At 42.9% G+C, this 14,685-nt stretch overlaps 2 protein-coding genes across 7 annotated transcripts in view; one reads left to right on the plus strand and one right to left on the minus strand.

Annotated features, from left to right (window-relative positions):
- Window positions 1–13,413, minus strand: part of igsf9ba (immunoglobulin superfamily, member 9Ba) — a 40,945-nt gene extending 27,532 nt beyond the window's left edge. For 4 of the 5 annotated variants that reach the window (XR_015859408.1, XM_088380640.1, XM_088380638.1 and 1 more), the window contains exon 1: window positions 1,959–2,285. Coding sequence is in view for 4 of the 5 variants with exons in the window: in XM_088380640.1 (XP_088236766.1) it covers window positions 1,959–2,022 (64 nt within the window). In the remaining variant the exon portion in view is untranslated. Of the gene's footprint in view, window positions 1–1,958; window positions 2,286–2,452; window positions 2,606–13,279 lie in introns of those variants that run through there. The other variant, XM_088380639.1, reaches the window with a different exon arrangement.
- jam3a (junctional adhesion molecule 3a) lies at window positions 5,869–14,653 on the plus strand. 2 transcript variants are annotated; one of them, XM_088380644.1, is made up of 9 exons: window positions 5,869–6,076; window positions 11,257–11,328; window positions 11,426–11,539; window positions 11,667–11,819; window positions 12,355–12,557; window positions 12,715–12,814; window positions 13,291–13,420; window positions 13,495–13,546; window positions 13,627–14,653. In XM_088380644.1, exons 1-9 carry the CDS (start codon window positions 5,884–5,886, stop codon window positions 13,660–13,662), a joined length of 1,053 nt encoding a protein of 350 aa, XP_088236770.1. In that variant the 5' UTR covers window positions 5,869–5,883; the 3' UTR covers window positions 13,663–14,653. The 2 variants fall into 2 exon arrangements, with proteins under 2 accessions (XP_088236770.1, XP_088236769.1); XM_088380643.1 differs by lacking the exon at window positions 5,869–6,076 and adding an exon at window positions 6,115–6,243.
- Window positions 14,654–14,685: the final 32 nt, after the last annotated feature.

Genomic DNA, 14,685 nt, shown 5'->3' on the forward strand with positions numbered 1-14,685 from the left:
GTTTTAAGATGTAATCTCACCATTCGCCACTAGATGGCAGTTGCTCATACTGCAAAGTATGCCAAACAAATTGAAGTCGGAAAGATTTTGTTTTAAGAACATGTACTGATCAGTATCGTCCGAAATAAAAGCATCAGCACTCTAAATCCAGACTCACACAATGTCCCAGACAGAAATAACAAAAGTCAGAGCGATCGATCTATCTGAGGCACAATCTCAAATCTCCCGAGATGCCTTTGACAATGTGACTGACAGTCTCGCCACCTACCCAAATATTTTTTTTAACCTATCGCCAAGTCGCGTTTCACAAGATCTCTGCATGCTGTCAAGCAGGAACGCAAAAGCTGAAAATAGTCGCCTTCAAACAGCAACGCTCTGCCAGTGTCACTTAATTACCGCTTACAGTGGCTCCTGCTTCACCTTGATTGGTTGCCAAATTACCGTTGACTTTGTTGAAGTGACCTCCAGTCTCACAGACCATATGCTCTCCAACCTCACTCCCAACCCGCTTACTTGGCAGGAAATAATAATAAATGAATGTATTAAGCAACTTCTGTGGTATTTTTGCGGCGCTGTATCGCAGAATAAAATCAATTTATTAGCATTACCTGCATTGTTTGTTAGCTTGAGCTAACTCTTCCAATGGACAGATCTGCATGTTGCATACTTAAAGCGTGCGAAACAGAAAAAAAAAAAAAAGGCGCAGATGCTCAGCAGTTGACTTGTCCCGAGGCTTATCCAGGGTATCGTTTGCCAGTTTGCACAACAAACCACGTCGGGACGTTCATGTTAACACGCAACACTTCTTGCCATTCAGATCTTACTTGACTGATTTCACTGACCATGTTTTGGCTCCATCTCATCAGTCAGCCACATAGCAGAAAAATTATAATCTCATCTAAACTTGACCTATTTACTGTCTTGGCAGCTTTGATTTACAGATGACATGAATCTGCGATTCGACTTGTCGCATAAGCTCCACTTTTTGGCCCTCAAGGTTTACGTCAGGGGGAGGGGGGGTATCTTAATGCTTTGCCTCACATTTGATAGAATCTTTCCTAATGTGCTTGCCTTTGTTCAAGCAAAAATAGGAGCTAAAGAATGAACAATAATTTTGACTTTCCGGCATGCCGCTTATGAACGCCGCCTTCAAATAAACGTCTGGAACTCTGCAGTTGAGCGTCTCGAAAGCTCTGGTGGCTTTTTGAGAAAATCCTCCAGTCTGTCACCTTCACTGCAGCAAAACCAAGCACCCTCTCACAAACTCACACACGCAGCCACGCTTTAACACCCCACTTTCTCTCAGACTTCACGCCAGACGTGTGCTAGCAGAGCACTTTTAACTGGGATGGGTATGCGTGGACGTGGGGGCGGGAGGGAGTCACTGGGATCAGTTACCAGGCAACAGCTTGGCCCGTGTCTCCCTCGTCTGGACATGAATGGGAAAGCAAGGTTAAGTGAGTGCATCTGTCAATGCACATGGAGTACGACTAGGACCCCACACTGAAAAAAAAAAAAAAAAAAGATAATTTGGCCATTTGATGATGCGCAACTGGACAATCGCTCCCACGACATCCTCCCATAGTACAAATTGCAGGGTCTTGTAGTACGTTTATCTGACATGTGCTGCATTATTTAGCTACTTGCTCCATCCTTGGAGGGGTTCAGACGGTCACACCCCTCTCTCTCATAGGAGCATGGGACCGACCTGTCGTGCTATGATCCTACATGCATGCTTTCTACACACTGAATGAAGCATGATCAATCGCGCTCAGAGTAATCCATTGTGTGTGTTGAGCGCGTGTGCGCGCGTGTGTAAGCCTTTTTAGGAGCGAATCTCGTGCAAGGAAAAAAAAAAAATGCCACGCATGTCTCGAGCTGCAGCAGCACACGCACGGACGCACGCACAGATGGTGTGCAAAAATGCAACGGGAGCTATTATATTGCACTTGACTCACCTTGAGCGGCCGTTCCTCTGGTGCTGAATACACTTGCTATAAGAGTGGCCACATACCAAATCATAGTACTATTGCCAGCCAGCTATCGCCACGCCAAGTGCCCCGTTCGTTCGACCACGATGGCTCATATTCGACCTTGCGCCTCCTTATCAAGCTCTTCTCTCTCCTCCTTTTTTTTTTTTTAGCGACTTCTCGTATCCGGTGTCGTCTCCCCGGCGCGCTCGCCTCCCTTCGTCCCTTCTTCCCTCCCCCGTCCTTCCATCCGCATCCCCGATGAGACACAGCACCTGCACCGCCGCCGCCGCGCTCGTCTCGCCACACACGGAGCAGATTTTTTTTTTCCTTTGCCCCCCCCCTCTCCCCTCCTTCTCTCTCTCCCTTTACGAGCGCCTGAGCGGAGAGCCCCGGAGTGGGAGGAAGCGCAAAAGCCATCCTCCTCCTCGCGAGCGCCCTCCCTTCGCACCCTCTTGCAAATCCCGCCCCTTTTCTCTCACCTGATTGGCTATCGGTCGGGCCTCCCGCGCGAGGATTGGCTGAGCCTGCCGTGCGCTTCATTCAAGGTGAGTTGGAGCGTGCCCGTAGTAGAGTAGTAGCAGAGCCGCAGAATCATGCGCACTGACAGAGGGACATGTCGGACATATTTCGACCTAAAAAAAAAGCAAGAATAAAAATAAAAAATCAATAAAAATCATCTACATGTGTACAATCCACGCCTTTCAGTGTTGATGGTATGACGTGATTGCAAGTGTGTGTGACGCATGGGTGTGGCGACAGAAATAAAGCATGAGGATGCAGCAGCTTCCCTCCACTACACATGGTTAGCCCTGATAAGACAGCAACTCCACTACTACGCTACACACACCTCTCCTCACCCCTCCCCTCGCCTATCCCCTTCAATGGATGCCTGTTTCTGCATGCATGTGCACACACAGGGCTGCGATGATTTCACCTCCAGAAGACGCCGCTTTGCACCAGCCAGGAAACCATCACAGGCTGTATTCTGCATGTGCAATATACAGTATGTTGTACATTATAAAGCCAGCATGCATGGGAGACTATGGATGAGCATATCTACCTCACAACTCGGTTCTAGGTTCCATGCTCAACTCAGGCCTTCCTACGTGGAGTTTGTATCCTACAAGGTTAATTCTGTCCATTTTCAATAGCGCAGGGATGGGCAACTGGCAGTTCTTTGCTTTTTCTGGTGCGCATACGTTAGCCACTAGAGGGCAGAATAATACAAGACAAAGAAGACTTTCACAACTAAGTGACTACAGTAATAGCTATTGTTCGCAGAAGATATAAAATACTGTATATGCCCGTGAGTAATTTTATTTAAGCTTTCGTATGGTATAATGTGATCATAATATTGATCCTCTTCTACAAGCTTCAGGAATTGTTTGTGGGCATCTGCACAGGTAGCGAGCTTTGTCCCTCCTCTGCACTGTAAGAATGATCTACACACACTTCCCGTTCCACCCCTCCCACCCGAAGTTACTGAGGTGCTGACACAACAACTCTGACGAGATACGTTTCCATGGCGAAACGCACGTGACGTCACAGGCATTTGCCTCACGAGGCAATTTTTATTTATTTTTTTTGTGATGGAGTCAGATTTTCCTGCCAGAGAAAATATAACATAATCTCTTACGCAACCAAACTATTAGTTTTAGATGAAGCCATAAAATCTTACGGATTTTGGGCGACAAGGGGAGTCCCGAGAAATCATTTTGGAATTATGTGTTACGTAACTTAAAAATGACGTGAAGTTAAGTGAGACAAACACTTTTTCCCATTGAACAAACAAAATACGTCACTACAATCTATTATTCATGTTTTAGAAATGGAAGAGAAATACACCCCACAGAGACTTCAAGTGACCCTTTTTTTTCAATGAAAAGACTTTTTGGTGTGACATTGTTAGGCGCTGTTGCCATGGTTACTTACACCCATGCCTCTACAGGTGTGTCACATGCATCACTACCACCGCAGAACGAGTCCAATCAAAGTAAAATTAAAGCAAAAAGGCAGCAATGAGGGGGATGACAAGCAGCCATGTTTAAAAGGAAGTCATTAAGTCTTTCAGGTTTTTTTTTTTCTTGCGCAAATCTATTTTTAACACAGTGCTAATTGCACCACACGCGCAATGCCTGCAAATTCACAACTCTCGTACTTCGGTTTAATATCACGTTGCTACTTTGTGATGGAAGTCATTTGAGAGAAATCAAATTTGGATTTTTTTTTTTTTTTTTTTTTTTTTTTACCCAACTCGTAGGAGCTTCCAGAATAGGAGGCAGAAATAGCAACTTTCCAAAGGGCAACACAAACTATCTTGACCTGACCCGCGGGCTAGAGAGAGGGAAGTCTGAGCTTCCCGACTGAAGCCGACTCCGGTTAAGCGATAGAAAATGGATGGATGGAGACAAAGCGGGCAGAACAGTAAAGCCCGGGTTTGTACTGCCTCCTACTGGTCATTGACAAGTAAAAAACTCATTTAGATAACCACGATTTATTTGATACAAATTCAGTTTTTCAAGTCGATTAATCAAAGATTCAAGCTTGAGTTTCTGGTTTCACGTATTTCAACTTGTAGAAGTTTTTAAAGTGACTATTCCTATTTTTGTTGTTTTTTTTTAGGGGGAAAAATATGGACGCTTTTGTCAAAGTTGCTAAAGTGAGAATATTTTGACTATCCTCTACTGTCTTTGGCAGGTGTTTGTTGCCTGCGAGACCGTGCACAGGGTTTAACGTGTACAATGGTCGCTATGGAAACCACATCCACTAGTTCCACCTCCCTCTCCATCCTCGCTGTACCTTCTGCGAGGTGGCGAGCATGTGTGCAGCTGCAAACGACAAATAAGACGCTGCAAATGATGGCGTGTCAGAGCTCAGTCCAGACTGTTACTTCACCATAATCAGATTCAAAGAGAATAAAAGTTAGTTTGGAGTCCACGTTAGGAGTTCAGGTTTGACTGCCGAGTCCTTGACTAGGTTTAGTTTTTATATTTAAGATTGTAGTGTGATTAATAATAGATATTTGAATGATTTTTGGAAGAAAATGCTGAGCTCTTATGGAGCCAGTATCAGGAGACGGCAAAGAATATTGCATTTGTGCATTGTTTAATATTGTTCAGCCAAAGCAGGCAGCATATGCCGCAGCAATAGTAAAGTCTTAGTTTATACCGCCATCTACTGGTCAATGACAAGTATACACTCATTTGAGTAAGCACGATGGAGCGCGCAATTCATGTCAAAAATCAGATGCAATCATTTTGATGCAATAATTGAATGCATCTTACACATATGTGGAATATAATTAAAAATCAGCACATGCAGATTTAGGGAAAATAATGTATTTCATCGTTTTAGGTGCAAGCTCACTTGTATTTTTGACTTATTGATTGGTCTTTCCGTGGTTATAAATGCTGTGGTCTTCAAGCACATAGTCAAAAGTGATGAACATGCATTTCCTGTCCATCTTCCGCCCCTATGCCCTTGTGCGCAATTTGACTTTGACTTCGCCCTCACCTTGATCTTACAGGCACGTTTATTTCCTTTTATTGATTGCTGCTTTCTGTGTAAATGGTAAATGTCACAACGGTTTGGTTTTGTTACATTAATTTTGACATTTTATAAAACATTATTTTTAAGCGTGAAGTGGGCATTCAATTAAACCTTAAATCGCCCCTTTTAATTTGACTTGCTATAAAGTCCTTTGAAGGTCTCATTCATTGCTTGTGTGTTATTGTTGTTGTTTTTTTGAATAATCCACAAAAGTGTGGGCCGATTTTTATGATGCTTAAGTGAGAATATTACCTCAATGACATTTTACTTCGGAATTAAAAAAAAAAAACCAGACTGACTTCAGCAGGTGTTTGGAGCCTGCAAGACAACACACAGGGCTTTTGGATTTCAAAGTGTAGCTATGGAAACTGGTCGATGGCAACATCCACCAGTCCTGTCTGTCGCTCTCCCTTTCTCTCTTTCAGTGTGCCCCCCATCCTCCTCGTACCTTCTGCGAGGTGGCGAGCGTGTGCGCTGCCGCGAACGACAAATGAGACGCTGCAAGATGGCGATTGTGCGACTGATAGCGTGTTGTGTGCTGTGCACCAACCTCGGTAAGACCGTGATCTCTCCACCGCGCATATGCTCGTAGTCTAATAGTATTGGCGTTGTGAATATTACACGTGACGTTGTCAGATGTCGGTCGCGGGAGCGGAAAGCAGCAGGACAACATCTGCTTTATGTGCGGCATCACTTTGTCTTGTCGTGTGTGCCCTCATGTGTAAGTAGAGCGTCCATTCTGTTTCACTTCACTACTATTGTAAATAATGGCTGCGAACGTGTGAGCGAGGGGCTTGCTTGAGACGAGCTGCTTTTTGTTCGACTCTAATACGGAATGTGGCACAACAGCGAGAAGAGGCACCTGAAGAATCTAATGTGCCGATGCAAGAAAATCTATACGGGAATATAATACCTATGCAGTATTGTATGTTGTTGCCTCGGTCGGTTGAAATGAAAGCTTTGCTGCTGGTTTTATTTTATTTAATTGATTTTAATTGGACTTGTACGCGGAAATCTTACACGACGAGAGCAAGTAAATTAAATAAATAACGAAGTCATACACATTCACATTTAGAGCAATTATATCCATAAAAGTACGACGTGATTAATTAAAGTCGAAATCTAATCACGAACATTAAATGTATTGACAGATCAGCACAATTCGTTAACGTGTTGCAACTTTCAACCAAAGTATCTTAAAGCGGTTATATTCGTCATATCGGATGTTATTCTTCATTTTACGTTACAAAACTGCATGAATATCGCTCAGCACTACAATAATAATTAATAGATCATCCAATAATTATGTCTCGCGATCAAGTGCGTGAAATGCAATGACCCCCCCCCCTAAAATTGGCATGTTTATTCGTTTTTTAATTTCAACTGGCCGGCTGGACTATTTCATGGAGGTATTTACACATTTCAAAATGAACGTGTATTGTTGGCATGTTTTTTTTTCTTGTACGCGCTAATGTAGCGTTGCGGCCATCAGCTGACTAATGATGCATAGACGGCAGGTGGTGACGTCTCATCAACCCCGCCACGAACAACCAGTCGGGCTGATGGATGCGGCCGGTGTTGGGATGATGTGTCGTGCTTGCGTGTGTGTGCGGTCACCTTGCTGAGTGCATGCCGGCGGGTGTGTTGGCTGGCGTCTATAAACGCTAGATTGCATCCGTAAGGCTTGAACTCCTGACCTAAGTGTGAATCAACGCGCTGACAGGTAGAGTTGCATTTATGAGACTACTTGCGACGCTGCCGATGACTCCCCTCTCGCACCCATCAAGTAGTTTTAGCCGATGAATTTTTGCGGTTAACTCGTTCGGGGCAACGTGTGCAATTTTCGAAACACATGGGACGTTTTGAGAATTTTTTGTAAGAATGTTCCGTTTTTTTTTGGTATTTTCGTAAAAGGAGACCAGTTACAAATGGGCGTTTGCGCCGTTGTGGGAGTGGACACTGTCGACTTACTTCCCTGCTATCAGAAGCAGATTGTTACTTTAAAAAAATCACTGTGTTTACTCAAAGAGTAAGTATAACGTTAGTTTACTTTTTTACGTTTTTTTTGTAACACTGCTGACAAGAACATAGTGCATGATTCCTTTCTTCTTCTACTGCATCGATTCAACCGCTTTTGGAAATTATGGTTCTCGGGCGGCAGAAATATCGATACAAATGATCCCTGTGGGAACAATAAAGGTTTCTTAATTGTGAAGTCATTCCCCGTTGAGGATAAAACAAAAGTTATTTACTCCCTAAGAGTGACTTCATTGTTTGAAGAGTGAGTATTGCGTCGGTGTGGAATAGAAGTGGTTGGGTAACACTTCCTTTCTCATCCCCCTCAAGAACTTCTGACAACGTCCTCATGGTCTAAACTGCGCCGGTTGTTTTGACAAAGTGGATCCCAACGGTCCGCTCGCTAGCAGCGTGTTTGGCGAGGCTGCGCTGGAATGTCTGGGAAAGGCGCTTTTTATAGCCACGTTCATATTTTGGCGCGTAAGAGGATTGCGGGACGTGACTATTGGAGTGCACGTTCCTCCACGTCGCAGAAAAGGTTTGGATTAAGACGTGTTAGATTATTGTTGTCATTTGCTCATATTGTCTTGGTGCTGACCTGCATTGTGTCACACAGACACCATTGTGGCTTGCATGCTTTTATTCTCCTGTCAGTATTTAATCTCGCATTGTCTCGTAGTTTCCCACGGCCTACATTTTGCTTTGGGTGGCAACCTCAATAAAATCGTGAAAATATTTGACAGTCACTAGATTGGGGGCAGGCCTTTGACTATATCTTGTCAGCCACACATGTGACTCAGGCAAGATTTTTTATTTTATTTTTATTAACGATGTGTCCGTTTTTACATCCTGTCCACTAAAATAGGGCACGAGGATTCAATTGTTTTGATATTACAATTTTTATGTTGTTAATATTTGACATTAACACCCTTTTTTCATATTATTATAATTTTTTTCTCTTGTAACATTGACCCTATTCTCATAATATCATGACTTTAATTTTGGAAAAATTAATTTGCAAAAAAACACTTTATTCTTGTAAAATTACAACATAACTTAATTCTTGTAAAAATAGAATTTCATTATTAATTAATAATAAAAATAATTAATTTAATCCTCACAATATTATATAAATAATGAAATTCTTATTACATCACAACATAATATATATACAATTTCTTTTTAATTTTTAAAAAATATTTTAACGCTCGTTGTTGCATTCCGACTGGGTTGCGGAGGATAAAAATCAATGTTCTCGTCATTTATTAATAATTAAATTTGACTCTTTCGCAGGCTCTCAACAAAAGTGACCTGTTAGCCTCCCTGGCGACATCAAGCACGTTTTGTTGATGTCATTGAATAAACGTGTTCCATATGTTTAGAATAACACAATTGCGTCGTTGTGAACGATGTCATGCTTTTTTTTCTCAACCTTGTGAAAGCGCCTCACTGGGGGTGGGGGGGGGGGGGTACGAGGGGGGGGACAACAACCTCTCATGTCTTTATCGCCGCTTGACCGCTAAACCATAATGCTACACCTCTGGCCTATCGAAGCTGTTAAGGGATAATCCACAAGTTGCGAGGAGGGGGGGATTGTTTTGTTGGACGAGCTCGCCTTGTGTCTCTCGGGATGTCCAGTCACAGCTGGAGTAAAAATAGCCCGCCTACCCCCCCAAATCGTGTTCCGGGTGGGAAAAGTCAGAGGGAAGACAGAAGCCGAGACCTGGACGTCACGTCTCATTTGCGCACGGCGACACGTTGATACGACTTGATGTTGGGGCAGGAGCTGTGTTTTATGTGTGTGTGTGTGTATGTTAGCGGCCTCCTGCTCAGAGGCGAGGGAAGTGATGTCGTGTGGGTAGCAGGCTGCTTTGAATAAAGACCTCTAAATTAGTCAGAAAGCTGCAGGGGAACAAGGAAAGGAGATGTGCCATGCTTTTATTTGTCTTCATTTGAGCCTCCATTTTGCTGCCTTTTATCCAGTCCCCAGTGGGAGTGCGCATCCCCCTTTATGACCCAGCAGGGGGGTTGTCGAGTCCCGTGTGTAAACTGCTATTAACTTACATGAGAATCAACACAAACACGACACAGATTTAGCAGATGGTGAAAACATTCGCCACGGCTAATTTTGAAGGACTCGCAATTGTGGGTCACTGTGGTTCCAATTCCCGCTCATCCAAAAGCATATATATAGTTTTACGAAAAAAGTGACTTTCGACGTGATGAAAAGAATTGTGCAAATGGATTCTCATATTTTATATATACTCTTACATGTTTCATGAGAAAACCTTTGCCACCAAAATGTTGCAATTTTACAAAAGCAAAGTACGAGGATAAAGAAGCACGATTTAATTTTTAAAAATGACAAATTTCGCAAAAAATCTTATTGTGACAAGTTATGATTTTACAATTTTATTTCTAACAACGATGGAAACTGAGAAGTAGTTCTGAAATTCAATTTTAATTGTAACAATTGTAATAATAATAATCTATTCTAAATATTCTCACAAAAATGACCATGTTGGATATATATAGCATCATTTGTGGATTCACCTTTTCCTCCTACTCTAATTTTGATGCTAAAGCATTTAAAACAAAATTGGCATTTACTTAAATAACACCGATTGCTTTGAGGAGTCCACTCAAGCAAAAGCGTGCTCGAACCTTAAGAGTAACTGTATGCCTCTGTGTGCCTCAGGCCAAACAAGAATGATGATTAAATATGCAGCACATTTAAGCACGGTTAAGTAATTTGCACGTCTGCTTTTTGCGGCGCCCACAATTTTTGTTTATGGTTAACGATCTGCATACATTTTAAACATGAAGGTCTTTACCTGCACGGAAAGCTTAAAGTAAAAAAAAAAAAAAAGTATCATCTATTATTTAGTAAGCGATGCTTGGGTTTGTCGAGTCAACGCTACGTAATGGTTATGACAATGCTCTGGTCTGAAGTGTTCTCATTTCATGTTCTGACATCTTCTAGCTTTCTTCCCATTAACTATTGACCGCACGTTACGCTTTCTGCGGCTGGTGAAGAAGACTAGGGCCAAGTCAGACCTCAAGGTCGCGTAAAACATTGCGGCCGCATCGATCGGCCATCTTTGTTGTCCTAGGCATGGTATGTTTATGAAATTGCATCCCGCGTCGTACTAAGAGGCAATTCCTAAAGCTTCGCTCCTCTCCCGAAGGCTAAATAAGGTGACCGCATTTTGATGGAGCGCCACCATTGTGCCCGCCAGTGCCTCCGTTGTCCATACCTAATAAATTGACAAATGAATGTACCCGTAAAGCTCAAAGTCAGCACTCCTAACCTCCGCCTGCGTTCTGGAGAAAAGCCAAAACAATAAAAGTCGGTCAGCGCCGGAATATTTACGTCCCGGTCCCGTATCGTTATGTTTTTTTATGAGCGGCAAGCGAACTTTAGGAGCTTCCTCTCTCGTGACCCGGCGCCGCTTGCATTATAATCCAATTAAGCGCCATAAAGCGACGAGGCGGATGCGATGCTATGCATCTTTCGGTTTTGGGTTAATCTTTTCGGATAGAAATAGGAAGCATTTAATGCTTCTCTTTGCGGAGAGCTCGTGTGTGTGTGTCGTGATAATCCGTTGTTTATATAAAGCGAGTTGCCCAGCTGATGTGTGCTAATGAAAACTCCATCAGGGTGACTCAGCATTAAGTGTTTTTTTTTTTTTTTTTTGCTTCTTCCATCTTTCCACAGGCCACATCCCATCATCGCTCGCGGTAATCCTCCGAACCACCGACAAGATCGTGTGGGCAAATGAGTTTGAGCGTAAGTTGCCGCAACCTATTTTCGCAAAAGTAGCTTTTCTTTCCCGGTCTTAATTTGCATGGCGCTTTTTTCCAACCCGCCGTTTTACTTTCCGCAGCCGTCGAGCTGACCTGCTTAATAGAGTCCATCTCCACCAACAACCCGAGGATTGAGTGGAAGAAGATTAGGAACGGCATCCCGAGCTATGTTTACTTCCAGAGGAAGATAGCGGGTAAATGAACGGCGCGCTAGGAGAGCTCGACTTGGAATTCCGTTGGCGACCTGACCCGAGTCGTGCTGTGCCTTTCAATCAGCCATTGTAAAGTGTTTTTTTTTCTTCTTTTCTTTCCTCTCAAAAGGCGACTTGGAGAACAGGGCGCAGCTCAGAGAGCCGGCCAACATTCTGATCTTTAACGCCACCCGCGCGGATACGGCCGAGTACCGCTGCGAGGTGGCCGCCATCGACGACCAGAGAGACTTTGACGAGATTCTCATTAGTCTTGCCGTGAGAGGTGTGCGAAATGAAACAAGCGAATAATTTTTTTTTTGTTAGCTGACTTAACACTTAGCAACTTCTCCAGACCTCACCAAGTCAACAGGCATGATTTAAGCTTCATTGAAAAGATGTGAACTGCTAGAAACGGTAACTCTTAAATTACTCAAAGACAACTCCAGACTTATGACAAAATGTCTCTAATGACAAAGGGCTTTGTTTCCGGGGCTTTCAGCCCAAGTGGTTACACTCAGCCCAAAAGCAGTCTTGGGATGTTCTCTGTACAGCGATTTACGACATCTACTCGATTTATCTTCCTCAGTTTTTGCTGTGTTAACTTTCTTTTGGGAAGTACAGTAAATTAAAAAAAAAACCTTAAGGCTACATCTGCTTGCGCAATCCTAAACACAGCCAACTTTTTGCCATTGTTTCAGTTCAGGTCGCTCACTTGCTTTCTGCCACCTGAAGTTTCCCGTCTCCCAATTTTTATAAACATTGTAAAAAGATTTTCAGCTGTCCGTCTTGTGGACAAATTAATTGCATATTGTTCGCAGTGAAGCCCGTGGTGCCCCGATGCAGCGTCCCCGAGGCGGTCACGGTGGGCACGTCGACCGAGCTCCGTTGTCTGGAGAACGAAGGTTTCCCGGCACCCGTCTACCGCTGGTTCCAAAACAACGAGGAGCTTCCCCAAGACCCCAAGAACACCCCCAAGTTTATCAACGCCACGTACACCATCAATACCGACACCGGAAGCCTGGTATGATAACCCCCCCGACCCTTAGTTAGCACGTTTTTGTCTGTTCAGCATATCAACAAAATCTGCCGGTATTGGTTTGTCTTCGGATGTAAACAGCGCATGCGAGGAATTTTTATGCTGCCGAGTGTCACTCGACCGACTTGACATTTCCCCTTAGAAATTCCGCAGGGTGAGGAAGGAGGACGCGGGGGAGTACTACTGCCAGGCCAAGAATGACGCAGGCCACGCCCAGTGTCCCTCCCAGTGGATGGACGTCTGTGAGTGACGTGTGATTGACACTTTTGACAACGATGAGGAAAACGTTGAGAACGTGGATAGCATAAAATGCGAAAGGGATTGATCGGAATTAGAAGCAACGGATGAAGAATACATTTCTATTTGTCTCACGCAAAAGATTTGCTGGGCTATATTCACTGGACACTTCATTAGGTACACCTGCAAGGTCTATTTTGAATTTTATGACGTATTCTCAGAGCCATACAAAATGTATGATGACATATTACCTAAAGGAACACATTTATATGAGTTATGACGTAGTGCTTAACATATTTATTAAACCAGGACCGTCATGTGAGGCTTACGTCACAGTTGGCCTAAAATTTAAGCCCTAAATTAACAGCTGTGGTAAATTACTTTATAATACGTCTTTGGGAGTTTGAAACAATCCTACCAAATTAATTGATTGTATATTGGGATGTGTAATAAGATAAAAATGTCTGTACCTTTTCCACAGATGATGTCGACGTCCTCGATATCGCCCTCAAGTCTGTTGGCGGCGTGGTAGCGGTCATTTTTGTGATCGGCTGCATCTGGCATTGCCTTTCCCGCGCCTTCTCCTCTAAAAAAGGCCAAAATGAAAACGAGTGAGTGTCTCACAGCAATGTATTTACACCAGCGTTGACAAGACATGCATTTAAAGTGTCATCGTTTACGACAGATTCAGTTGGCCGGCGCAGAATGATGGTGTCGACTACGGCGATGCGGATGAGGTACAAAATTTTGCTGGAGGGAGAGGAGGGATTTTAGATCAAATGTATTTTTCAATACAATTTTTTTTTTTTTCCCCCAGGGACATTTCCGCCACAAGTCATCTTTCATCATCTGAGCCTACGAGGAAGTTACATCAACGGCACTGGTGGTTAAGTTTGAGCTGTAACATGGCACACTCTGTTCTCGGATGCACATCAAAATCAAACCAAGTTGCCAAAGTAATGTTCAATATGGTTTTGTGGCACTAGTTCATGTTTTTTATAGCGTTGACAGATTTTATATTATGGAACTCTCCGGTAATCCTTCCATTGTCCACCTCGCACTTGTAGAGTTTATTTTTTTATTTCCTGAATATTTCTACTAGACAGTAAAGTCATTCATTCACTTCCAAGCTGTGACATTTAGCCGAATGATCAAAGTGTTGGCGAGGGATGTGTTGGGAGTAACATTCCATCACAGGTTTTGGAACAAATTCGCTTTTCTAATGTTTTTTTTATAGACTGATTTTTTTTTTTTTGCGGAAGTCCTGTGTCATGTGAAAAACTTTTTTTTGTCTTCTTCCAAGTGGCCAAGAGTTGAAAGGTATTTGTGTAGTTGTACAGGCAATAAATAAGCAGATTAAAAACGGAGGATATCAAATAACGTGAGGCACAATTTATCTGCCCTGAGCATACAGTAGTTACGACTGACAACATTATATGTCCAAGTTACCCAGTGGAATTGAACACTATATATATCCCACTTTGCTGCAAATTCAGTATTTACTATTAAAAAGTGGCAACGTTTGACATTTAGAGTGCTGTTTGTGTATAAGTGACCTTCTGTGTGTTACTACTTTTTGGGTTGTAGATATTGGACATATTGTCCAGTTTTGCATCAACATTCTACATAAATGCGCAAATGTTTTCCCCCAGTACCTTATTGTAAATAAGGCAATAAACTGTTCAAAATGGTGATTTAACAGTACAGTCATTACTGTCCAGTGCTGTTTCAAACTTTTTTTTTTTTTTTTAATGTTCATGATTTGTGTAAAAACTCAGGAACTGTTGTAAAATGCCCACTGTTCATGGTTGATTTTGTTATGAATAAAATACATTTGAACTGTTCATTTTCTTAGTGTGTCCTTTCAGCTGCGAGT

The sequence above is a fragment of the Syngnathus floridae genome, chromosome 7 (genome assembly GCF_059516105.1).
Source record: "Syngnathus floridae isolate MCC-2025c chromosome 7, RoL_Sflo_1.0, whole genome shotgun sequence".
Taxonomy (NCBI): Eukaryota; Metazoa; Chordata; class Actinopteri; order Syngnathiformes; family Syngnathidae; genus Syngnathus; species Syngnathus floridae.

What these genes read in the sequence shown, in the direction of transcription:
- jam3a (XM_088380644.1), top strand. Translation starts at nt 5,884, where the DNA reads ATGGAAACTGGTCGATGGCAACATCCACCAGTCCTGTCTGTCGCTCTC. An exon ending in GTGGGCAAATGAGTTTGAGC is followed by an intron (nt 11,329 to 11,425) that starts GTAAGTTGCCGC and finishes TACTTTCCGCAG; the next exon opens with CCGTCGAGCTGACCTGCTTA. An exon ending in CTTCCAGAGGAAGATAGCGG is followed by an intron (nt 11,540 to 11,666) that starts GTAAATGAACGG and finishes TCCTCTCAAAAG; the next exon opens with GCGACTTGGAGAACAGGGCG.